Source organism: Cervus canadensis, chromosome 2, assembly GCF_019320065.1.
Source record: "Cervus canadensis isolate Bull #8, Minnesota chromosome 2, ASM1932006v1, whole genome shotgun sequence".
Classification (NCBI taxonomy): Eukaryota; Metazoa; Chordata; class Mammalia; order Artiodactyla; family Cervidae; genus Cervus; species Cervus canadensis.
This window is the reverse complement of record NC_057387.1, coordinates 41,319,735-41,343,427: the sequence shown is the minus strand read 5'-3', so window position 1 is coordinate 41,343,427 and position 23,693 is coordinate 41,319,735. Positions and strand designations below refer to the sequence as shown.

General features: G+C 37.5%; 3 protein-coding genes across 11 annotated transcripts in view; 1 reads left to right on the top strand and 2 right to left on the bottom strand.

The window, feature by feature from the left end:
* Positions 1–520, bottom strand: part of SASS6 (SAS-6 centriolar assembly protein) — a 44,920-nt gene extending 44,400 nt beyond the window's left edge. For 2 of the 3 annotated variants that reach the window (XM_043460535.1, XM_043460533.1), the window contains exon 1: positions 207–520. In XM_043460535.1, coding sequence (XP_043316470.1) covers positions 207–271 — 65 coding nt within the window. In that variant the 5' untranslated portion in view covers positions 272–520. Of the gene's footprint in view, positions 1–51; positions 167–206 lie in introns of those variants that run through there. The other variant, XM_043460534.1, reaches the window with a different exon arrangement.
* TRMT13 (tRNA methyltransferase 13 homolog) lies at positions 497–19,149 on the top strand. 4 transcript variants are annotated; one of them, XM_043460541.1, is made up of 12 exons: positions 659–771; positions 1,824–1,910; positions 5,181–5,227; positions 5,315–5,381; positions 8,519–8,581; positions 8,760–8,829; positions 9,081–9,187; positions 9,539–9,706; positions 12,028–12,100; positions 16,188–16,262; positions 17,670–18,102; positions 18,414–19,149. In XM_043460541.1, the coding sequence occupies exons 2-12, from the start codon at positions 1,884–1,886 to the stop codon at positions 18,607–18,609; spliced, it is 1,326 nt and encodes a 441-aa protein (XP_043316476.1). In that variant the 5' UTR covers positions 659–771; positions 1,824–1,883; the 3' UTR covers positions 18,610–19,149. The 4 variants fall into 4 exon arrangements, with proteins under 4 accessions (XP_043316477.1, XP_043316474.1, XP_043316475.1 ...); XM_043460539.1 differs by lacking the exon at positions 1,824–1,910 and having other exon boundaries at positions 498–771; XM_043460540.1 differs by lacking the exon at positions 1,824–1,910 and having other exon boundaries at positions 536–740.
* The window catches only part of LRRC39 (leucine rich repeat containing 39), a 24,886-nt gene continuing 16,406 nt past the window's right edge, over positions 15,214–23,693 (bottom strand). Inside the window, exons 7-10 of one of the 4 annotated variants that reach the window (XM_043460544.1) lie at positions 22,817–22,969; positions 21,783–21,919; positions 18,795–18,895; positions 15,214–15,339 (exon numbers count right to left, since the gene is read on the bottom strand). In XM_043460544.1, the coding sequence (XP_043316479.1) occupies positions 18,840–18,895; positions 21,783–21,919; positions 22,817–22,969 (346 nt within the window). In that variant the 3' untranslated portion in view covers positions 15,214–15,339; positions 18,795–18,839. Of the gene's footprint in view, positions 15,340–18,634; positions 18,896–21,782; positions 22,079–22,807; positions 22,970–23,693 lie in introns of those variants that run through there. The other 3 variants (XM_043460543.1, XM_043460545.1, XM_043460546.1) reach the window with 3 other exon arrangements.

The following is a 23,693-nucleotide window of genomic DNA, read 5'->3' as shown; positions in this document are numbered from 1 at the left end:
GTCAGCGTCCCATTCCTCACATACTTCCCTTCTCGGCGACTTGGAACTTACTTAGTGAGAGAGAGCCAGGTCCCAGGTAGGTCTCTCTCCGGGGACTCCGGCTGGACACCCTGCCGCAGACCGCTGAGCACTGGCGGGGGCCGCCATCTTTCCCCTTGGCCCGACCCCAACCGCCACCCACGGGCACGGGGTAACGCGAACCTCACCTCTCCTCGCAGTCTCTGCATTTCACCTGCAACGGGACGAGTTGCTGGAACAAAATCTGGCTCATGCTGAAGCGCTGCCCTGGCCAGTGTGCGAAAAAATACAACACAACAGGCCCCCCGCGATATTAGCCTGAAAGACTTCCGGGTCCTGTAAAGTTTGAGTTTGCCGCTCTGCTTCCGCGGAGGAGGCGGGGAAAGAGAAACAGAGGGAATACGAAGGAGGTTTGGACCTCGCCGGCCACCATCAACTTCTTCCGGTTTTACGAAGCTGGGGTGGTAAAGTTCCGGGCATGGCATTATCCTGCGTGGCGGGAGCTGACGCAGCCATATTTGTTATGGGAAAGGGACCAGAGTGAACTTGAGAACTTTTCTTTTCTTCAGCCCATCAATGCTTGCCACCCGGAGTAAGCCCTGAATTATGGCGGCCTCTGCGCTGACGCCGCATGGAACTGCCTTTCCAGAAGAGGGGCGATGCGGTTATTTTGTGGAAAAGAAGAAGCGGTTCTGCAGGATGGTGGTGGCAGCCGGAAAAAGGTTCTGTGGTGAACACGCTGGAGCCTCGGAGGTCTGGTATCGCCTTACCCTCTCGAGGGTCGGAAATAAGTTTCCTGGTCCGGCACCTCCCCTCTGACAGATTTCTGCTTCAGTCCCCTGGATTTTGCAGCTTTTCCTGTGATAAACGCAGTACTGGCCTCCCTAGGGAGAGATGATGAGCGGTAGTGAAGTGCAGTGTTTTCTTTTATTTAAGTAAAGCGCCAGCAGTGACCCGTTTATTTTACCAACTCATGGTAATGCTAGATTTTAGTTTTACTGCAGACTACCGCTTCTTGCGCTCGGCTCACTCTCCGCCTTCCTGATGGGAAATGGTGGTTTAGAAAGAAGAGTGATCAAAGAAAGAATCCAAGGTTTCACTAATTGTGTTTTCATTGTTTCGTGAACGATAATCACGTCTTGTGAATGCGGTTGAGAGAAACTTCTAAAAATTTTTTATTTAGACGTACAATCTTTTGAAAGCAACTAGTAACTACTTTGCTGAAAAGGGGAAGGAGAGATTTTAAAAAACACGTAAGAATGAATTCTTTTAAAATTGAGAACAGAAAGTGTACAGTTTTGCTCGATTGTACATATGATTGTATTGTCAAGCAGCATATACTTTTATGTATGTGTATTTCTTTAGGGTATATATGACAGGGCATTTAAAAAACAAGATTAAAAAAATAAAAATAAAAAACAAGATCAGCATAATGCTTATAGAAAAAGAGCATGTTTCATAGGTTTTAGGAAGATTAAACCATAGAGAAAAGCATTTGATTTCATGCCTTCTGAATATCCAGTATTATTTACATTATTTTTGTTTGTTAGATGGTTTATCCTCCTAGGCAATATCCAGTACAGATAACACTGTAGAACCCCTTCATCTGCTACTGATCCCTCCTAGCTATAGCTCTAATTCATATTTTGCTTTAGCTGATACCTGCCTGGAATGAAGTGTACTGAAACAAGCTTATTCTTCGTGTGACCTGTGACTTACAGGAACTCTTTGAAGTACACTTTCTGTTGTATTTTGAGAGGACCAGCAGACATCCCCTGATTGAAAAATGAATTTTATGATTGCAGGAGGATTTTGTTCTCCCTGTTATAAGACCTGGTATTTCACCTTAACCAGACGTCCAGAAGATGACAGCAGATGGAAACAATAGTAGAGTATGACTAGATCCTTACAGGGTAATCCATATTCCTGAAGAGGAATGACATCGTGTTATTAATCTCTTGAAAAAGGACTGAAAAGCACCAAGTAGAAACACTCTCAATGACTATGGTTTGGTTTTCAATTTAGGGTTTCCTGGGCTTGCCTGGGGGCTGAGACATTAAAGAGTTTGCTTGCAATGCGGGAGACCCAGGTTCAATCCATGGGTTGGAAAGTTCCCTCGGAGAAAGGCATGGCCACCCACTCCAGTATTCTTGCCTGAAAAATTCCATGGACAGAGGAGCTTGGTGGGTTACACAGCCCATGAGGTTGCAGAGGGGGACACACTGAGCAACTGACACTTTCACTGACTCTTTAATTTTTGTTATGATTGAGTATATTGTTTCCATCTCTTTTTTCTTAAGTGTCATATATGGCTGAGACAACTTGTACTTATTTTTACCCATTGTTTCTAATTTGGGGGTGATATAGCCTCCCCAGACAATGTTTGAAGACATTTTGATCGTCACAGCTGGAAACTGTCTCTTGCATCTAATGGCTAGAGGCCAGAGATGCTGCTAAACATCCTACAGTGGGCAGGACAGCCCCCACAAAAAAGAATTTTCCAGCCCCAAATACAGTAGTGCCAAGGTTGAGAAGCCTTGTTTGTAACAAATAACAAATTCTAAAAGTACTTTCCCCTACTTATCATTAGACTTTGGGAAGTTAACATAGAGTCTTCTCCTTCATGGAGTTTAGACTTTGAAGCCAGCAAATAAGGAAGAATATGTGCTATATCTTCAAAAGATATTGAAAAATCTCTTAACTTGTTCGTGAAATTCAGTGAACATAGTTTTGTGGATACACTGGGAGGCAAAACAGAACTGAAATAAACTGAAAAAAGAAATTGTTAATACTAGTAATGAACACAGCATTTACTGTATGAACAGCACTGTGCTAACATTTCTTTTGAAACCTGTTAGCTCAATTTTTACAACCCTTGAGAGGTAAGATACCTTATTATCTTTCAGATGAGGCAGTAAGACTTCAGATCATAGTTAGGAGCTGATAGTTAGGAACTGATAGAAAAATTAGGAATCTAAGCAGTCTGACTGACCTTTGGTTTTAACTGTTATATTATACAGACTTGCCAACACTATTAACTATTAACTCCTTTATTTTTTCTGAGTACATGTAGTTAAATCAATGTAACTTAGAAACGAATAGGATGTTATTATTCTGTACCAAAAGCTACAAAACCAGTAGAGTATGATCACCTACCAAATGGTTAAAAGACCATATAGATGTCCCCAACTGACTGTGGTTCAACTTATGATTCTTTGGCTTTATGATACTGCAAAAGCAGTGGGCATTCAGTAGAGAGCATACTTTGAATTTTGAATTTTTCATCTTTTCTGGGGCTAGTGATATGCAGTACTGGGCAGTGTCAGGGAGTCAGGGCTCCAAGTCAGCCATACTATCACAAGGGTAAACAACTAATATGCTAACTGTCATTCACCCACACAACCATCTGTTTTTCACTTTTGGTACATTAGTCAATAAAATACATAAGATATTCAACACTTTATTATGAAATAGGCTTTTAGATTTTGCCCAACTGTAGACTTCTGTTAAGGGTTCTGATCACATTTGAGATAGACTAGGTTATGCTATAATGCTCGGTAGGCTAGGTGTATTAAATGCATTTTTGACTGAGAATATGTCAACTTACAATGGGTTTATCAGGACGTAATTCCATCATAAGTTGAGTTGAGGAAGATCTGTCTTTTGTTGTGTCTGAGATACTTTTCCCCCACACACATTTTAACACCTCTAAAATCAGAATATTTCTTAATATCAATGATATGTCATAATTTAAACTGGCAGCATTTTTTTTCCTTAGTGGTCCCTAGAATAATAGTGTATATCTAGTCAGTGCTGTCATAGATTCAAAATTACATATGTTGGCTTTCTCCGTAACTTTCTCTTTCTATAGAGAAAGGTATCTTTCTCTATAATCCATAGATCAATGTTATCCAAAGCAGTATTTGCTCATATATACCTGAACCAGCTACACGAGAGGTTTTTTTTTTAATTAAGTATAGATGATATGAAAGTCAAAGTTTAGTCGCTCAGTTGTGTCTGACTTTTTGCAACCCCATGGACTGTAGCCTACCAGGATCCTCCGTCCATGGGATTTTCCAGGCAAGAGTACTGGAGTGGGTTGCCATTTCCTTCTCCAGAGGAACTTCCCAACACAGGGATCGAACCCAGGTGTCCCACATTGTAGGCAGACGCTTTACCATCTGAGCCACCAGGGTACAGAGGTACAATACAGTGATTCACAATTTTAAAGGTTATACTCCATTTACAGTGGTTATAACATATTGGCTATATTCCATGTGTTGTACAATATATCTTTGTAGTTTATTTTATATATAATAGTTTGTACCTCTTAATCCTCTGCACCTATAATGTTCCTCTCCCCTTTCTTCTCTTCACTGGTAACCACTAGTTTGTTCTTGTCAGTCTGTTGCTTTTTTTCTTATTTTCACTAGGAGTATTTTTTTAGAGTCCACATATAAGTGAAATCATACAGTATTTGTCTTTCCCTGTCTAACTTATTTCTTTGACCATATCCTCCAAGTCTATCCATTTTGTTGCAAATGGCAGAATTCCGGTCTTTTTAAAGGCTGAAGAGTATTCCATAGCGGGGGTGTGTGTGGTGTTTGTGTGTGTGTGTGTGTGTGTACCACATCATCTTAATCCATTCATCTGTTGACGAATACTTAACGTTGCTTCTATACCTTGGCAATTATAAATAATGCTACTGTGAACATTGGGGTACACATATCTTTTTGAATTAGTGTTTTTATGGATATGTACCCAGAAGTGGAATTGCTGGGTCATATGGTAGTTGTATTTTTCGTTTTTTGAGAGCCCTCCTTACTGTTTTCCATAGTGACTGTACCAATTTACATTCCTACCAACAGTGAATGAGGATTTCCTTTTTTCCACATGACTGTCAGTATTTGTTGTTAATGTTCTTTTTAATGATAGCCATTCTGACAGGTATGAGGTGATATCTTATTACACTAGAAATTTGTGTTTTAAACTCGATGATCTGATTTTGGGAGTGTTTTGTTAATGTGCCTTTAAGATTTCCTTAATCTTGTTTTGGGATAGCATAAGCTTATGATTATACTGAAGTTGTGTCTAGTATCTGTAAGCAATAAACTTGATATATTGTTAGAATAAATATGTTCTTTTTTGGTTGTTGTTTTTAGGAAGAAAATGCTCGGAAAAGAATTCTGTGTCCTTTAGATCCAAAACAGTAAGTATGGATTGGAGAAGGGTTTTTCTGTGCTAGAAACAGTGATTATCACAGTCTTATTTTAAATAATTTTCTCTTTAAATTTAGCACAGTATATGAAGATCAACTAGCAAAGCATTTGAAAAAGTGTAACTCAAGAGAGAAGCCGAAACCTGTAAGTGTTTGTTCAGTAAAATTGAATGGTAAAATAGGTGCTATGTAATCTTTATATATACTTAGTAGATTACAAATATGAGCTTTTAACAAAGCTCTTGCTTCAGGAGACTGAAATATGGTAAATACACCTGAGTGTATATAGGACATTAGACTGTGAATCCACTAGGAGTCCTAATTCAGGTAACAGATGTTTTTGCAACAAAAATAGTATTCAGAGAGTAATTCCACAGTTTATCTTTTCAAAAATACTTACTTAGTGCCAATGCTAGTGGTAAAGAAGCCACCTGCCAGTGCAGGAGACATGAGAGACACAGGTTCATGCCCTGGGTCAGAAGATGGCCTGGAAGAGGGCACGGCCACCCACTGCAGCATTCTTGCCAGGAGAATCCCATGGACAGAGGAGCCTGGTGGCCCCAGTCCACAGGGGAAAAAAGAGTCAGACACAACTGAAGCAACTTAGCACATTAGCATACAAGTTTATTTCAATAAAATATGATCCCGGTCTTCAGTGAACTGTTAAGTTCAATGAAAGAAGTAAGTGTACATGTGATAAGAGCACATACTTGCATTAAAATTAAATCTAAGGATTTAAGAAAGACTTTCCAGAAAGAGTAACACTTGAACTAAATCCTTTTTTTAAATATATAATTCTATTTATTTATTTTTTTTTTGGCTATGCTGGGCCTTCGTGGCTGGGTGGGGTTTTTTCCAATTGTGGAGAGCAGGGTCTCCTCTCCAGTTGCAGTATGCCAGCTTCTCACTGCAGTGGCTTCTCTTGTTGCAGAGCACGGGCTCTAGGGCGCGCAGGCTTCAGTAGCTGTGGCACATAGGCTCAGTAGTTGCTGCTCCCAGGCTCTAGAGCACAGGTCCTGCACCTGGATAATAATCTTCCTGGATCAGGGATCAAATCTGTCTCCTGCATTGGCAGACATTCTCAACCACTGGACTACCAGGAAAGTCCCAGCAGCACTGTCATGTTGACAACAAATTATCCCCATACATTTCCAAATGCCTCCTAATTGAGAACCAGTAGGCCAGATGGCATAAGTTTAAAAAGAAAAAATTTTTACGTTAAGATGTGTAGTAGAAAAGTGATGACTATCCCTAGTTAGCCTGTTGGTAAAAAGAATGTTGCCTTTACTTTCAAGTATGCATGGCAATTATCTGGCTTCCCTGGTGGCTCAGACAGGTTCTTTAGAACCTGCCTGCAATGCAGGAGTGTTAGTGTTAGTCACTCAGTGGTGTCTGACTCTTTGCATCCCCAGGGACTACATGTAGCCATCAGGCTCCTCTGTCCATGGAATTCTCCAGGCAAGCATCCTTGAGTGGGTTGCCATTTCCTTCTCCAAGGGATCTTCCCAACCCAGGGATTGAACCTAGGTCTCCTGCGTTACAGGCAGATTCTTTACCACCTGAGCCACAAGGGAACCCGGGTTCAGTCCCTGGATTGGGAAGATCTCCTGGAGAAGGGAATGGCTACCTACTCCAGCATTCTGTCCTGGAGAATTCCATGGACAGAGCCTGGTGGGCTACATTCCATGGGGTTGCAAGGAGTCAGACACACCTGAGCAACTAACATTTTCACTTTCACAGGCATGGAGGTTCTCTTCCTTACCTGTTAGACTTTAGTTAAAGCAAGCAGGTTGAATATGTGTTCTGGGAATGGTTTGAGAGAAAAAGTGAATTAAAACTGGACTACCCCTGTGAATTTCCTGGTGATCCAGTGCTCGGGACTCCATGATTTCACTGCCAAAGAACCAGGTTCAGTCCCTGGCTGGGGAACTAAGATCCCACAGGCTGAGTGGCACTGGGCCAAAAAAAAAATGGAATACCCATGCACAGATTTCATTGCATGCTGGGGACACAGTAAAAAGGAAAGGGAGAAAAGCAGTGGGATGATGAGATAGAGAAAAGAAATGCAGAACAGTTTTTGTCTAGTACACTATATATAACATGAAACCCAGGTTTTGCTTTACTAATAGTTGTAGCTGTTAATAATTTTCTATTAGTTTTTTCAGTCATCCAACAAAACATTCTAATACCCACTTTCTAACCTGTTCCACTTAATCACTAGTTTCTCTTATTACCCATATACGTAAAAGTAGCAACCCACAATCCACACATTACTTTTCTGCTGTTTGTATAACTAAAGCCTATTACTGTGCATACTATCTCAGGAGTTGTCTTCACTTTCAAAAGAGAATTTGTAAAAAATTACACTATTTCATTCATTTATATCTACATGGTCTAATATGTAGTGTCTGCTGCTGCTAAGTCACTTCAGTCGTGTCCAACTCTGTGCGACCCCACAGACAGCAGCTCACTAGACTCCCCCGTCCGTGGGATTCTCCAGGCAAGAATACTGGAGTGGGTTGCCATTTCCTTCTCTAGCCATGTGTAACTATTTAAATTTGAGTTAATTAAAATTAAGCAAAATGAATGTCTGGTTCGTCAGTCACACTAGCCATATTTCAAGGCTGCAGCTACCATGTTGGCTAGGGCAGATATAGAACATTTTCATTATTGAATATGTTGAACTAGGTCCTTACTTAGAGTCTTTCTGTCTCTGAAAATGGACTAGAAATATCTCACTGTGTTAATTTACACAACATAATATCACAGGACATTTTTATATTCTGTTTTAATTAGTACTTTAAAATAGAAGAAACCAGACTTAAACCATTGTAATATTTTTTCATATCTGTTTGTGGTCATGCTACCTATGTGATAAACAGCCATTTATAGTTGGACCTTTGTTTTTGCTTTAACAGTTAGCAAAACTAACATCCTCAGTCTGTGCTTGAGATAGGTAAAAATGTTAATAGAAATTACTAATGAGTTTCTTTAGACTATAAATGTTTATTCAGATAGCCACCTCACTAGACTGTAAGATACAGGAACACAGAGGTTTTTGTCCGTTCTGTTCACTCTGGTGAATCCTCAGCAACTAAAGCAAGTTAAGGACCAGACTAGGCACTCAGTAATTATTTATGAATAATTTTTTCATGAATAAATGAATGAAAGAAAGAGAAGGTGGCAGGTACAGAGTATTAGAAGGGATGAATCAGTTTTTCACATTAATTTTTGTGAACTCTTCACATTAATAACTTTTGTTATCATTTTGTTTTTGTTAAGGACTTCTTTATTCAAGATATTAATGCAGGCTTAAAAGATGAAACTGAAATACCAGATCAATTAGTAAGTACTTGACTTTTTAATTTTATGAGGTGTTCATGAGCATTGCCACACTGTAAATAAGCTTACAGTTTTTGTTCCAATTTTTGAAATAAATTAACTATTTTAACATAGAATGCATTTCTTATAGAATCAATGTTATCAGTTCCCAGACCAGCTCACGTCCCATTTTTGTATATAGGTTCCAATTTCGTCTCTCTCTGAAGAGCAGCTGGAAAACTTAATTAAGAAATTGAGAAAAGCAAGTGAAGGTAAGTCTGCCTAAATTTGCAAGTTAAATTTTATTAGAATAATCAGGTGGTGTATGAGTTGAACTTTCCTGGTGGCTCAGACGGTCAAGAGTCTGCCTGCAATGCAGGAGACCCAGGTTCGATCCCTGGGTTGGGGATCCCCTAGAGAAGGGAAATTCCTCTGGTTTAAGAGATATTACTACCATTGCTTAGAACCAACCCTACAGTTTCACTCTTGGTTGTTTAGGCTTGTGTGCTTTTATTTGGCACAGGTTTGAACTGCACACTTAAAGATCAGATTATGTCCCATCCAGCGTTGCATGATGCCCTTAATGACCCTAAAAATGGTGATTCTGCAGCTAAACATCTGAAACAGCAGGTATGTTTAAGCCACACTAACTCTACTAAAAATGGCCTTTCTGTTCATTTGTCAGAAGCTAGCATTCTGTTTTTTCTAAATATAGTATTAATGAAATTTTGTTTAGATTGTCTTTCATGGTACAGAATCTTCATTTCAAACAATGTTGTCCAACATATATAGAAAGTCCTTGGCACGGATAGGGTTCTGAGTACTGCATGTTAAGTATTTAAAAGCAGGAGAGAAACTTTAAAGCCAAAGAAAAATTATCATTGTGAACGTGGTGCCCTATACGGAAATTGTCTTGCTGTTTTTCCATTTGAGCCAGATGTTTTTGTTCTAGTTTATAAAATAATCTTGTGAAGTTTGCAGGCTTCTATTTTAGGTAACATTGAAAATTTAAAGTTACTTGGTCCAAGAAGATGCTTTGTTGAATTTGGAGCAGGAAAGGGAAAATTATCTCATTGGGTTGATATTGCCTTAAAAGATGCTGAAAAAGTTCACTTCATCCTAGTAGAAAAGGTGACCACAAGATTCAAGGTAAGTGAAACCATTGTGGTATATTTGTAGCCAGATTTTGTTTGCACTTAAGAAAAAAAGCCTCTAAAAGAAAATGAGTTTTTTGTGTTTATTTGATTGTAGTTTTTTATTCTAATTATATTGGTGACTTAAACTGAAAGTAACTTTTTTTAATCTAAATTTTGATAGTTCATTGATCTGAGTTCTTAAAATAACAAAGACAAGAAGATATGTGGAAAGAGCCAAGCTCAAGCTAGCAATTAAAAGTCTTCAGTCCTTACCTACCTCTGAAACTTACTGTTTGTTCAGTAAACATTTATTGAGCATACCACCAGAACCATGACAGATATTGAGTAGATAAATTCAAATAAGATAAGAGTCCCTATTTCTATTACTTATGCTTAGAGTGAAAGTGAAAGTCGCTCAGTCGTGTCCGACTCTTTGTGACCCCATGGACTATACAGTCCATGGGATTCTCTAGGCCAGAATACTGGAGTGAGTAGCCTTTCCCTTATCCAGGGGATCTTCCCAACTCAAGAATCAAACCAGGTCTCCTGCATTGCAGGCAGATTCTTTACCAGCTGAGCCACAAGGGAAGCCCACTTAGATTTAGAAAGAAGAGACAAATAGATAAATGATTTTTTTTTTTTTCAGTGTTAAAATATGGGGGAAAAAAAAAGATGCTGCACAGAATACTGTGATACAGTGTGCGTTCAAAGGAGGGAGTGACAAATTTTACGGCAGGGAAGTGATGATAAATGGCTACATAGAAAAAATGATATTTGAGGTGTGTCTTGAAAAGTGAGTATTTGCTAGATACAGGCTTTGAGAAGCATTCTAGAAAGCAAGAACACTGTAACCAAATGCCTGAAAGGACAGGGGAACACAGAAACATTTCTGGGTGATGGAAGTACATGGTGTGAAGTAGAGTTCAACAGTGAGATGGGAGAGGTGGGAGAGACCCTGGAAGGGGTCATAGTTTATGCTGTGGAAGGAGTTTGACTTTATCCTTTTACATGCTGGGGATACAGTGGAAACAAGATTTAATTCTTCTCTTCAAAAAGCTTACATCTAATGGGACAGTTTTATAAGCATATTGGTTTAGTACGCTAAGTGATAAGTACCAGATGATGTAAGAGTTCTACCAGAAGATAGAACACCAGCCTCAGTGCAGGTTTCCTGAGGAGAAGGAAGCAGCAAAGAAGAGATTTAAGGAGTATATAAGGATTGGTGGAGTAAATGGAGTTTTAAAAGTTCATCCTAGCAGTACCGTTAAAGCTGTATCAGAAGAGTATGAAACTTGAACTAGAGAGATTAGTAATAAGATACTAGCCTATGATCCAGGTAAGAAATGGGCCAGAGCTAAGGATGTTGCAGTGAGACGGAGGAGGGAAGAATATGAGAAATGTAATGATAGTGGGAACCATGAGACTGTTAAGTAAGAGGGAGGAGTTACTTCTGGTGACCTTTTGTGCCTTAAATGACTAAGTGGTGTTCTTCCCTCAGACAGGGAATGTGGCAGGATGAAGGAGAAGAATATAGTTCAGAGGGAGAAGTAATGAGTTCAGTTTTGGATGAGCCTGCTGTTGAAGTAGAACCTTCTGTTGGACAGTTGGATTTGTGTGCACTCATCAGAACGGTCTGGGCCACAGTGTAGATTTATCAATCAGAGGTGTATGTATATAGATGAGAATGGTTGTGATCTTTCGGGGAGAGTAAGAAGAGAAGCGAGCCACAGATAGCGTATTAGGGCCTGATAAAGATAAAGGAACTGGCAAATAATCTTAGGTAAGTCAGTTAACATCTATGAACATTAATGCCTTCATCAGTGAATTGGGGATTTTTAGAATTAAAGGAAATAATGTGTACATTATAATATATAAAATGTTCAAGACTTGTAAAAATGTGAGGGCTTCCCTGGTAGCTCAGCTGGTAAAGAATTCACCTGCAATGCAGGAGACCCCAGTTCAACACCTGGGTTGGGAAGATCTGCTGGAGAAGGGATAGCATAAACACTCCAGTATTCTTGGGCTTCCCTGGTGACTGTTGGTAAAGAATCCACCTGCAACGCAGGAGACCTGGGTTCGATCCCTGGGTTGGGAAGATTCCTTGGAGAAGGGAAAGGCTACGCACTACAGTATTCTGGCCTGGAGAATCCCATGGACTTGTTATTTTCTGTCACAGAATATACAATTAACAATTCTGCTTTTTAAATACTAAAAAATAAAATGGAAAATTATTAGCTCTGACTTTTAAAAACAAAAAGAAATCTTTTTATTTTCATAAAGCTTTTTTTTCCCTTACATGAAACCCATTGTTATAATAATGTTCTATTTATACAGGTAGATGGCAAACACAGAAAGAAAAACTCAGTGTTTGAAAGACTTCAAATTGATATTCAACACTTGTGTTTGAGTAAGTTGCATAACTTTCAGTTGCTCTTCCATAAATCATAGAATTTTCAAACTCTTGAGGGTTGCTTAGAAATCCAATCAGGCAGAACAGTGCTTCAGGAAAAACAAAGATTAATCCATTTTTAATATAGAATTTTATATCTTAACATTTAGATACATATAAATGGGATGAGGGTTGGCACTCTTAAGAAATTGTTTTTCAGTATCAGCTAGACATGAAATGTCATACTAGAGAATAGTTTAAAATTGTTGATAATATGCCCTTATCTTGCTTATTTGTGCTGTTGAATTACTGAGTTTGTTCATGCCATACACTAGCCTTCTGCCCATTGTTAACATGACTTTACCAAAACTGTTAAGGAGTTGAGCTAGTTCTCTCCCACAAGTTTAAATTGTACCAAAGAAAATAACCCATCTCTATGGAACTTATTTCAAACACACACACATACCCATGAATCATACTTTTTAATGCCCTTTTTGTACCTTTTTTAGTTTTTCATATTATTTAGAATAAAAATAATACAAACATATGCCAGCAACCTCTTCTGCTAATTTTAATTCAGCCCTGTAATGCAACCCACCATTGGCCCATATAGTAAATAAAATTTGTTCATTGAGTTAGTAGATAATTTATAATTTTTTTTGCTTGGTCTTTTAAAAATGTATTTAAGGTCTTATGTATAGCACAGGGAACTATATTCAATGTCCCCTGACAAACCATATTGAAGAAGAATATATATAAATGTTTATATAACTGATGACTTTGCTGTATAGTAGAAATTAACACATCATTGTAAATCGACTATACTTCAATTTTTTAAAAGAGGTATAACTTTAAAAATTGCACTTTAATTGTCTTAAATTGTTTTAATACATTTATCAAGTATTCTGTTAGTTGCCAGCTTCCTGAAAAATTCTGTCCTGGATCCTTCAGACCTGTTCCAGTCTAGACTGGGCGTGCTCCTTTCTGTTCCTGGGGCACAATTGTCAACCTTAAAACTCTTCATTCTCATCCTGGGGATTCCCTTCACTCTTGTAGGTTGAAATTTATTTTTCCACATTTTTTTTTCTCTTTTGGCCATCCTGGATGGGTTTTGGGATCTTAGTTCCCCAACCAGGGATCGAATCCTCAGCAGTGAAAGTGTGGAGTCCTAACCACTGGACCTCCAGGGAATTCTCTATTTATCTACATCTAACCCCACATCTTCCTCTGTTGATTTACTCTTCTTGGGCAAAGACCTCCTCTGTAGCTTCCTGAGAAACACCTGCATTAGAAAGAAATTTGATACCTTGCATTGTCTGAAAATATCTTTTAACTTTACCCTTACACTTGATTTGGCTGGATCTTTTCTATTTCTGGGGCTTCCCTTGTGGCTCAGCTGGTAAAGAATCTGCCTGCAATGATCCCTGGGTTGGGAACATCCCTTGGGGAAAGGGAAGGTTACCTACTCCAGTATCCTGGCCTGGAGAATTCCATGGACTGTATAGTCCATGGGTTCACTAAGAGTTGGACACAACTGAGTGACTTTCACTTTCACTTTCTATTTCTAAGAACTTTGAAACTATTACTCCATTAGTATTGTTGTTGTTCAAAAGTTCAGTGCTGTTCTGAGTCCTGATCCCTTGTACATCATCTCCTTTTTTCTTTCTAGAGATGTATAGGCTCTTTTCTCTGTCCTCAGTTTTAAATTTCCACAGTGATGTGCCCTGTAGTCATGTTTTTCTCTGTTGTGTTGGGCACTTGGTGTGCTCTTGTGTTTAGAGCAGTGGTTCTCAACTAAAGACGGTTTTGGCCCTCAGGGAGAACTGACGATGTCTGAGATATTTTCTGTTGTCACAAGAGTAGTCATGTTGCTGGCTAGATGGATACAGACCAGAGCGCTGCTAAATATTCTATAAGGTACAGTACAGTTCTCCACAACAGTGAATTATTGGAGCCAAAAGTTAATAATGCCAAGGGTGAGAAATCCTGATTTAGAGATTCCAGTATTCTCAGCTTTCTGGGAAACTTCCTTGCATTCTGGGTAATTTCTTTGCATTCTTTCTTTCTTAATTTTCTCTGCTTCATTTTTTTCTTTTCTCCCTTAATGGGAGAACTTCTATGATTTAGTTATTAGACCTGAAATAGTTCTCTACTTTTCTTGACTTGACTTCTCTGTTCTGTATCTTTTTTTTTTTATACCTTTGCAAATTTCTTCAACTTAATTTCTTCTGTCATAGTTTTAATTTCTAAGATCTTTTTCTCTGAATTTATCTTTGTTATTTTAACTGTTCTTCTTTTCAGAATTGTAGTATCTTTGTGAGGATATTAGCATACGCTTTTTAAGAAGTATTCTCCCTTTATAGTCTGTCTTTACTCATTTGCTCTTTTCCATTTGTTTTGGTCTGTCTTTTTCAACTGAGAGGCTCTCCTCAAGCATCTGTGCTTTTTGATGGTGTGTTCATAGTGAGGATCGAGGGACCATCAACTCTTGAGTCTTCAAGTGGAATTGTTGACTTCAAGCTCCAGTTTGAAGTAACTTGTCTAAAACATCTTTCCTCTTGGGCTGGTCAGGTTCCCCAAATAACACTTTTTGATCACCTGCCTAGAGGGTGAGAGTCTAGTTACTAATGTTGTCCCAGTGAGGAGTAAGAGCTTCATCCATATGCATACTCACTTAATCCTGCTATTTTACCACACATCAGCTTTCCACTTCAGGCTTCCCTCATGGCTCAGACAGTAAAGAATCTGCCTGCACTGCGGGAGGCCCAGATTCGATCCCTGGTTTGGGAAGATCCCCTGGAGAAGGGAATGGCAACCCACTCCAGTATTTTTGCCTGGAGAATTCCATGGACAGATGAGCCTGTCAGGCTACAATCCACGGAGTCAGAGAGTCAGACATGACTGAGCGACCAACACACACACACACACACAACTTCCCACTTCTTACCATCCTTCAGTCCAGTGACCTCCTGTCTTAATTGCTTCAGAGAATTATCTAGTTTTCCACCAGTTGGTAAAGAGGTCATCATCAGGTGGCTATGAGATGTAGATCTGACTACTTCTTAAATAGACTTTCTGCCAGTGCACTGTTATTCATAACTGTCTCAGCTCTTCTTCCAAAATTCCTGATGCCCCCAGTTCCATAAGAGCTTGCTTAGACAACCTTTCTCTTCACTCTGATAGATAAGTTTCTTGAATCACTTTACATGGGCAAACTGTTCCACTTGTTACCAATTTCTTCTAGCATGTGATACCATCTGAAAGCAAGCAACAGAAAATTTGAAATATTTACTAAGGACCTCCATTGGACAAATAACTGTGTTGGGTGTTATAGCTGAACTTGTAGGGGGAAACATACTTTTCATTTCAGAAACTTAGAAAAAGGAAAATGAATTGGATGGTGAGGGGGGTGGGGGTGTTGGAAACGGAAGCCATAACTGTGATGTTCTGCATTTAGCTACATTACCCTGTAGATGTCTTTTTTCTTTTTTTTTTTTTCTTTTATACTACTATTATGACTATTTTATTCAGAACAGTGTGAAAAGCTAAAATAATGTCTTACTCTTATGTAAGATTATATCTTATTCAAGATACAATAAAAGCTGTATTTTTAGTTTGATGATAATATTGAGTATATAATATTGTGTGGTGTAAAATGTTGGTTGTATTATTCATGTGTATTTGTCATATATATTAGTTATGAAAAATAAACCTAGTAGGGAAATTTTTGAGTCCTTTTATCAGTGGATAATAATAGTTAGCAAAATAAGACTTCAACAGGGTAAAGTCCTGAGTCAGTATGGAATAGCCCTGGCCTAAAAAATCAAGAAACTTTAAATTAGGAGTAAAGGACCTGCTGGGGATAAGGTGGGAAGAAAAGGAAAACAAAAGTCTTTTTAACTGATTCTCCCCGTATCAGCAGTCATCTGTGTTACTTACCAGGTCACTGCATCTTGGGCCCCTTATCTCTAAGCTATGGAAGTGAGAGGTTTTTGTTTGTGCCTCTTTTGGCCCTAAAATTCAAAGATTCAAGTTAGTTCTCTTTGGAAACCAACTTAATGCCTTATCTCACAAGAGAACTAACTTAGTTCTTATTTCATTTCAGACAAGATTCCTTTGCTAAGCAAAGAAAAACTACCTGTGGTAGGAATTGGAAAGCATCTGTGTGGTGTGGCAACAGGTATGTAAACATACTAATAATGTTGAGATGACTGCATTAAGTTCTAGCATGAAAGAGTTCCTTTTCAGTAGTTTTAATCCCTTGTTTGTAACTCATTAATCTTAGTTGGAGAAGGAAATGGCAGCCCACTCCAGTACTATTGCCTGGAAAATCCCATGGGCGGAGAAGCCTGGTAGGCTACAGTCCACGGGGTCACAAAGAGTTGGACACAACTGAGTGATGTTAAAAAAAAAGAGGGGTGGGACCTTAAAGTTCTTTAGCACTTGCCCTGTATTATATCCAGTTTTAGAGCTTTCCTATTTAGTTGCTCATTTTGGCCACTTTGCAGGATGAATTAAGAGTTTTATGTGTAAATGCTATATGATAAGGGCTTCCCTGGTGGCTCAGATGGTAAAGCGTCTGTCTGCAATGCAAGAGACCTGGGTTTGATCCCTGGGTCAGGAAGATCCCCTGGAGAAGGAAATGGAAACCCACTCCAGTACTCTTGCCTGGGAAATCCCATGGATAGAGGAGCCTGATAGGCTACAGTCCATGGGGTTGCAAAGAGTTGGACACAACTGAGTGATGTTAAAAGAAAGGGGGTGGGACCTTAAGGTTCTTTGGGTTATATTTCATCCAGAAAGGAAATCAGTCATTTACAGAAACTATTATAATTCTTTTCCTGGAGCTACTCTTTTTTTTAGAATTGCTTAGGAAGGACTCGGAAACCTCTTCCACTAGAAGATGATTATCAAAATTCTAGGGGAAACAAAAAAAGAAATGTTAAGTTGTGTTGTCTTAAACTTGGATCCATCAGATATAGCATGATAAAGTAGACAGAACATGGGCTTTTTGCGGGGTTCAGCTTTGTTGTGTGACTCTGGCAGATTAAACTTTGAGCCTCCAGTGAGGCCTGCTTTCCACATTCTGACCCTCTTCTTAACTCTTCACTATTTGCTGTGAACATCTTACATTTCAAGACTGACCCTGAATGTCAGCTTCAGCAGATGCTTAGCTGATACCTTTCTTCTTTCTTTCTTTCTTTGGGTTCTTTAAGCTCAAAACTTCCCTGGAATATATATGTAGAAAACACAAATTTTTTTCTTTGCAAGTCATTTCCTCATCAAGGGTAAGAAAAATGAGAGCCAGTTTGAGTAGTTGGACTAAAAGTTTTACAAATTTTAGATCTTAAGCTTCACATAGTTTTTTTGGGGGTGGGGGAGTTGACTTTATGCAGAATAAATTGTTAGAGAAAATTATTCAATAATGAGAAAAGAGCAAATATGAACAAAGTTGATATTAGCACAAGTATAAAGCTAAGTAGGTTTTTGTTGTTGGGCTTTTAAAAACCATACTGCCTAATAAATGTAAAATTTACTTATTTTTAAAGATGATGTGGTTTGGGGGGCCACATAATTGTGTTTGCAGATCTTGCATTACGATGTTTGGTTGAAACCTATGCTGCCAGTTGTGAGGAAAGGAATGAAGAACCTTTAGCCAAACGCATAAAGAATGATAAAACAGAAAAAGAAATTAACACTTTGGCCAAGGAAGGAAATGAAAAAAATATCCCAGAGAAGTGGACCCCTGTGGCTGGCATTGTTATTGCACTCTGTTGTCACCACAGGTGTGATTGGAGACATTATGTGGGCAAAGAATATTTCAGGGCTCTGGGCCTTGGAGCAGTGGATTTCCACTATTTCCAGCGAATGAGTAGTTGGGCGACTTGTGGGATGCGAAAAACGTCTTTGGAAGCTTCAAATATTTCCACAAAAAGAAGAGATAAACAGAATGATGGCAGTGAAGAGCATGATGATGGAGGATACACAATCACTGATGACAGCCCTGAGAGTTTGCCTGGGTGAGTGACTACTTTGAAGTGCGCAGCACTAAGGCAGAAATACCTTATCATTGCTGTACTTTATTTTTAGATGAATATTGCCAAAAATTCATTCCTGAAAATACATTTTACCATCTAATTTTAGAATAAGTTGAAATACACACACCTTTATTATGGCATTAATAAAACGTATCTTTGAAGCATGAAACATAGCACCTAGAACATACTGTGGGTTATTTAGCAGTTTGTCAATAAATAGGAATAGCTAAAATAATTTTTATAAGGTTTTACAGAATTTTAATAATGTGTTAATATGTGTTTATTCAATTTAGGTTTCTTACTGTTGAAGAAAAGAAGAAAATAGGGCATCTTTGTAAATTGCTGATTGACCAAGGCCGAATCAAGTATTTACAGCAGAAAGGCTTCAGTCCTGCTTTACAGTACTATATAGACCCTCTGGTGTCTTTGGAAAATGTATTGTTAACTGCTTTACCAAATCATTCTTCATCACCAGAAACAAGTGCTTAATAGGAAAGAAATTTTGAACAACATCTGTCTTCCACCAAAAAAAAATTTTTTTAATTGTATTTTTATATTCATGGAAATATCATTTAAATAGCAGATAATATGAACTTTAAAAATGTTGTGGCCTCATTGAACTTAATTAATGACTTTGTTTTTTACTTTAGAAATCCAAACATTAGAGAATTCACCAAATTCCCAAAGCAATCCTCTTCAGCAGGGCATCTTGAATTATGTTATCCATCAGCATCTATGGAGTTTGGGGAAGGAGTCGAGCAGTTGACGTGGGCACCTGAAACACATACGTGCCAGCATGTAACTCGTACATTCACTATTTGCATTAATTTTAGAAACTTTCCTTTGGTTTTATTTAATACTTTTTATTTTTCAAGTTCAAGATATAATGATCAATTATCAGTTTATAACAAGGACCAATCTGAGAATTTGGCTTACGTATGGATTTTTTGTCCAGGCAGATCTGGAAAGAATAATTAATTGTGATTATTTGTTTCTATTGCAAATAAATACAGAAATGTTCTCAGTCAATTAATGAATTTATCTTCAGATTTCAAGAGCCATACTGTATTTATATATTATCAAAATTTATCCATGACAGACACTAAAAGAGGTGTTTTCAAGGAAAAGAACTATTTCACTTCATTTTTTTAATTGGATAATTATCTAGTTAAAACTTCCAAAAGGATACTTATAAGCCTAATTCACAAATTAAATTGAAATTTGTAAATAACTTCTGAAGTTAATTAGGCATTAGTATCTTTTAATGGGTCATTTTTACATATGTAAGGACAGTTACAAGTATATTCTCTACTGTTTGGGAAGATAATTTGGATTAAAGTGGAAATTAGATATTGATACCAAAAACCTCACTTTTGGGCCTCAGCTCATAAGCAGTTTCTATGCACAAGTAAACATTAAACCAAACATATGGTAGGACTGTTAGTCTTTTCCTCATCTCATCCTTGGTTTATTTCTGCTTTATTTGTAAAAATTGTCTTAATCATTGTACATTTGCCAAGATAAAGATCCAGAATTACTAATTTAGATACTATAATGATATTCTTAAATAGCTAGTATTTGTAGGTCTATGAGTATGTTAATTATAAATTAGAAGTCTAGCACATTTTTACTTTCTGACCTTTCTACTTAAGTCTTATATATATATCTCATGAGACTGCCTAGGTTCAAATCCCTACTACTTGATCTCTTTGTGCCTCAGTTCCCCTCTTGAAATGGGGGTGATGAAGATAATAATACCTCACAGGGTTGTCATATGAGCATTAAGTGAGATAACATACTAAAATGCTTAGAAAAGTTCTAAGTACAGAGTAAGTACTTAATAAATATTAAGTTTTTAATAGTACTAATTCATAAAAATATTTTTAATGACAGACTTGGTTTTATTTTTTTTTTTTTCCTTTTTTTTTCTTCTTTTTTTTTTTCAAGACTTGGTTTTATTAAGTTGTAACCTTTTTTCTCTTGTTGTAAGTTCTATGTCAAATATTATTAAAATAAAGTAGTTGGATTATTTTTTAAATTAGCTACTCATGCCTGCAAATGGAGACCATAAAGGAAGATGATACTACATTGTAATAATTAACCTCAATTTTGCTGAGTTAGGCAATGCTAATTTGTGTCATAACAGTCTGTTTTACTTCATTCAACAATTTATGCCCAGAAATAAAAAGATATTCTACAACAGACATTATCTCTGTTATATTTCATAAAGCATGCATATGCACACAAGAATTACACTGATGAAGTCCTGTGGCCCATTGAGCTTAATGAGTGTTGCTGACAGTAATACCGGGTACTCTGTGGGAAGATAAGCCATAGAGTACTTGCTGGAGATCTACATGGCAGCTCTAGGTAAAGATTATTGTTTTCCCCAACCTTGCTTATTTCCCTTACGATAACACGAGACAGTGAATATGTGGGATACACATAGGAGCTATTTCTTGACTGGCAAAATTTGCAGGTTCAGTAAACTCCTTAAACTTTAGATTGATCTACACAACTACCTCTACCTGCATGTCCCACAGGTACATCACATATACTGTGTTGAAACTGAAGTTCATGTTCCACTTCTACCACCAAACCAGCTTCTATACTTCATTTCCCCCATCTCAGCATCACCAGTCATCTAGTTGTTCCAGCCAAAACCAGATTCATCCTGGACTCCTTTTTCTCATCTTCGTTCAGTCAATTCTGTCCCCTACCTGTCTTTTGTGTACTTGTACTCTTCTATCCAAACCTAGGGCCCAGGCTATTAGAAATTTTTTACACATCTTCCTCCAATCTGTCCTCCATGTTACTGTTTCTGCAACCTTGCTACAACAGATCTAATGACCTCCCTTGGATGTTGGTAAAAATATTTTTTCCAGCTGAAAATACTCTTTACCTTTTGCTTGATTATACCTGCTCCTCAAAATAACTGAAAATGTAACTAAATTCTGTCTTTTAACTCAAAAGTTCTTCACATTTTAGTGAATTATAAAATGATGTTTTCTATTACTATCCTATTGCTTATTTTTTATTAACATAACTACGCCCTTTGTCCTCTTCCCTTTGGGTTAAGTCATTCCTTCCATAGTTAAAAAAAGCAACAAAAAGGTTTTAGTTCTAAATTTTCAGTGATTGAAATCTACACATCAGAAACTCACATTTTAACTATTGGCTAAAATCTATGTTCTCTTGATACATTTGACTCCTAGGCACCATAGCAAAATGTTTTCTCTTTTTCCTAGTCAATTTTTTTTTTCTCTATTTGTGGATTATTGCAGAAAAAGGAAGCAATCGGGAAGGTAGTGTTTAATGAATAACTGACATAACAAACTGATAGAGGGAGGCAGTGAAGCTTTAAGAATTACATCATTCACTTGGTCATGCTTCAAGTTTTTGACCAGAGAAATTTATTTCCTGACTCTACTTGAAAGACTTTTTATATTTTTACAACCTTTCTCTCCAAGGCTTTATCAAAATTGTGAACACATTTAAATTTCACTTGTTTTTCCCTTCAACAATATTGACCAAGAGAGTAGGATTTGACAGAAAAGGTAAGATGGAATGAAAAGTCTATAAAGGAATTCATGTATATACATATATGCATAAACACATTACTAAAAAGAATGTTTAACCTGTGTTATATACAGATCTCATACCTGCTCTCCGTGACTCCTGTATATATGTGTGCATAAACTGAACGCCGAATAATTCCCGTTCCTCTTCCTCATCTATGTTTTCACTGGGAGGAAGTGTTACTTCCAATTTCAATGGGTTGTCTCGGAAGTTGACAAACCTAGCAGTTCACCAAAAAACAGTATTTTTATAGGTGCCATAGAAGTGTACATTTATTTTCCTGGAGAAAGATCAAATGATAATATACTAAATTACTCTTTTTTAACTGGTTTCAATAACTGAACATCTTGGTGAGATGTGATATATCCCAAGAATCTTTCTTTCCTAGAAGAAAAAAATATTAGCTTTAGACAACTTATTTTTCAAGCTTGTAAAAGCAATTATTAGTCCATAGCATATGTTTAGTGTGGTATGATTTAACTTGCAAGAGCAATCCCAATGCATCTCAAAAGTACAATTAATGCTATGAACTTAAATTTTCTGCATATTTTAAAAAGTATATCTTATCTATCATTGTATTTTTACCACCAGGTACAGGGGTCAATAGTTGCTAAATAAGTGAATGATTCTGTTGAAAGTTGCGGGATTTACAAATTCTGATATCTTATGCTCACTGTCAGGAAATTAAGTTTTGGAAGATACTTGAGGAAGATCTGTTGGTAATTAACTTAGTAAAAAGTTATATTTAACATTGCCTGTATCCATTTGTAGTTATTTAGAAGGAAAATAATCACTGTTCTTATGGTTTTGGTGTTTATATCATGGATAAAGTTTGTTAGCAGTTATAAAGATGATTTTCAGGAAGATGTCACCAACAGAGGGCATTCCTTAAAGCTGATAAATCCCACTACTGTTTTAGTTTCAAGGATTCTTGAGTAATTTAGGCAAGTATTATATGAATCCTATTTATAAATTACAGCACTTCAAAGTTGGAAGAGATTTTTAAATGTATTTATTTATGTGAATGAGAACTCAAATCTATTCTTAACAATTTCTTCATATTATTTTGTTCTGCAGCCAGAAAGGAACATGTGAGTTCTGTGTCTACAAATTTTACCTTAGATTGGTCATCTCTTCCATACACTCTGGAATATCTTGCAGTTTATTGTTGCTGAGAACAAGAGTACTCAGATTTTTCATACTGCTGATTGTTTCCGGCAAACATGTTATTTCATTCCGTTGCAGCCATAATGTATGTAGATTTTGCATTCTGAAGAATCAAAAAGGTTTCTGTGATTAATCACATATAATATGAAAACCCTGGTTCTTATTAACTTAAAAAAATTTTAATGTCATACTATATAATATCTCATTTAACCAGTCTACCTGAGTTAACTGACTTTACATTACCTGATTTTAGGGAAACTGGATCAGGGAGCTAATCTCCATCTACAGTACAACTCTCATGTAGTAGTAGAAATGAAATCAAGGTATTCTACAATTCTTCACTATTTCATAGGATTTCTTGCAGAACTGCTAAAATGTTATCTAATCTGAATTAGAATCTTAAAAGCAAACTCAGAAATTATTAATATGCCCATTTAGAGCAAGGCAAGTATGCATATTGTTTAACCGCGTGGACTCAGGCCAGGGTGCAGGTGTTGTTTAGTCACAAATCATATCTGATGCTTTTGAGACCGCAGGGGACTAGAGCCCACCAGGCTCCTCTGTCCATGGGATTTCCCAGGCAAAAATACTGGGGTCGGTTGCCATTTCCTTCTCCAGGGGATCTTCCAGACGCAGGGATCAAACCCCACATCACTTGCATTGCAAGCGGATTCTTTACAGCTGAGCCACTGGAGGATGTAGTTGCCTGGGTTCAAATCATAGCTGTCACACTTACTGTGATCTTCAGCAATTCACTAACATCTCTACATCAGTTTCCTCAATCAGTTTTTAAACTGCACAGAGCAGGCACTAAGCAATGTTATTGT

Bases quoted from the DNA above. Each gene is read 5' to 3' on its own strand.
- TRMT13 (XM_043460539.1), top strand. From the start codon at position 625: ATGGCGGCCTCTGCGCTGACGCCGCATGGAACTGCCTTTCCAGAAGAG. The intron at 5,382-8,518 runs GTAAGTGTTTGT...GTTTTTGTTAAG, and splicing joins CAAGAGAGAAGCCGAAACCT to GACTTCTTTATTCAAGATAT. The intron at 8,830-9,080 runs GTAAGTCTGCCT...TATTTGGCACAG, and splicing joins ATTGAGAAAAGCAAGTGAAG to GTTTGAACTGCACACTTAAA.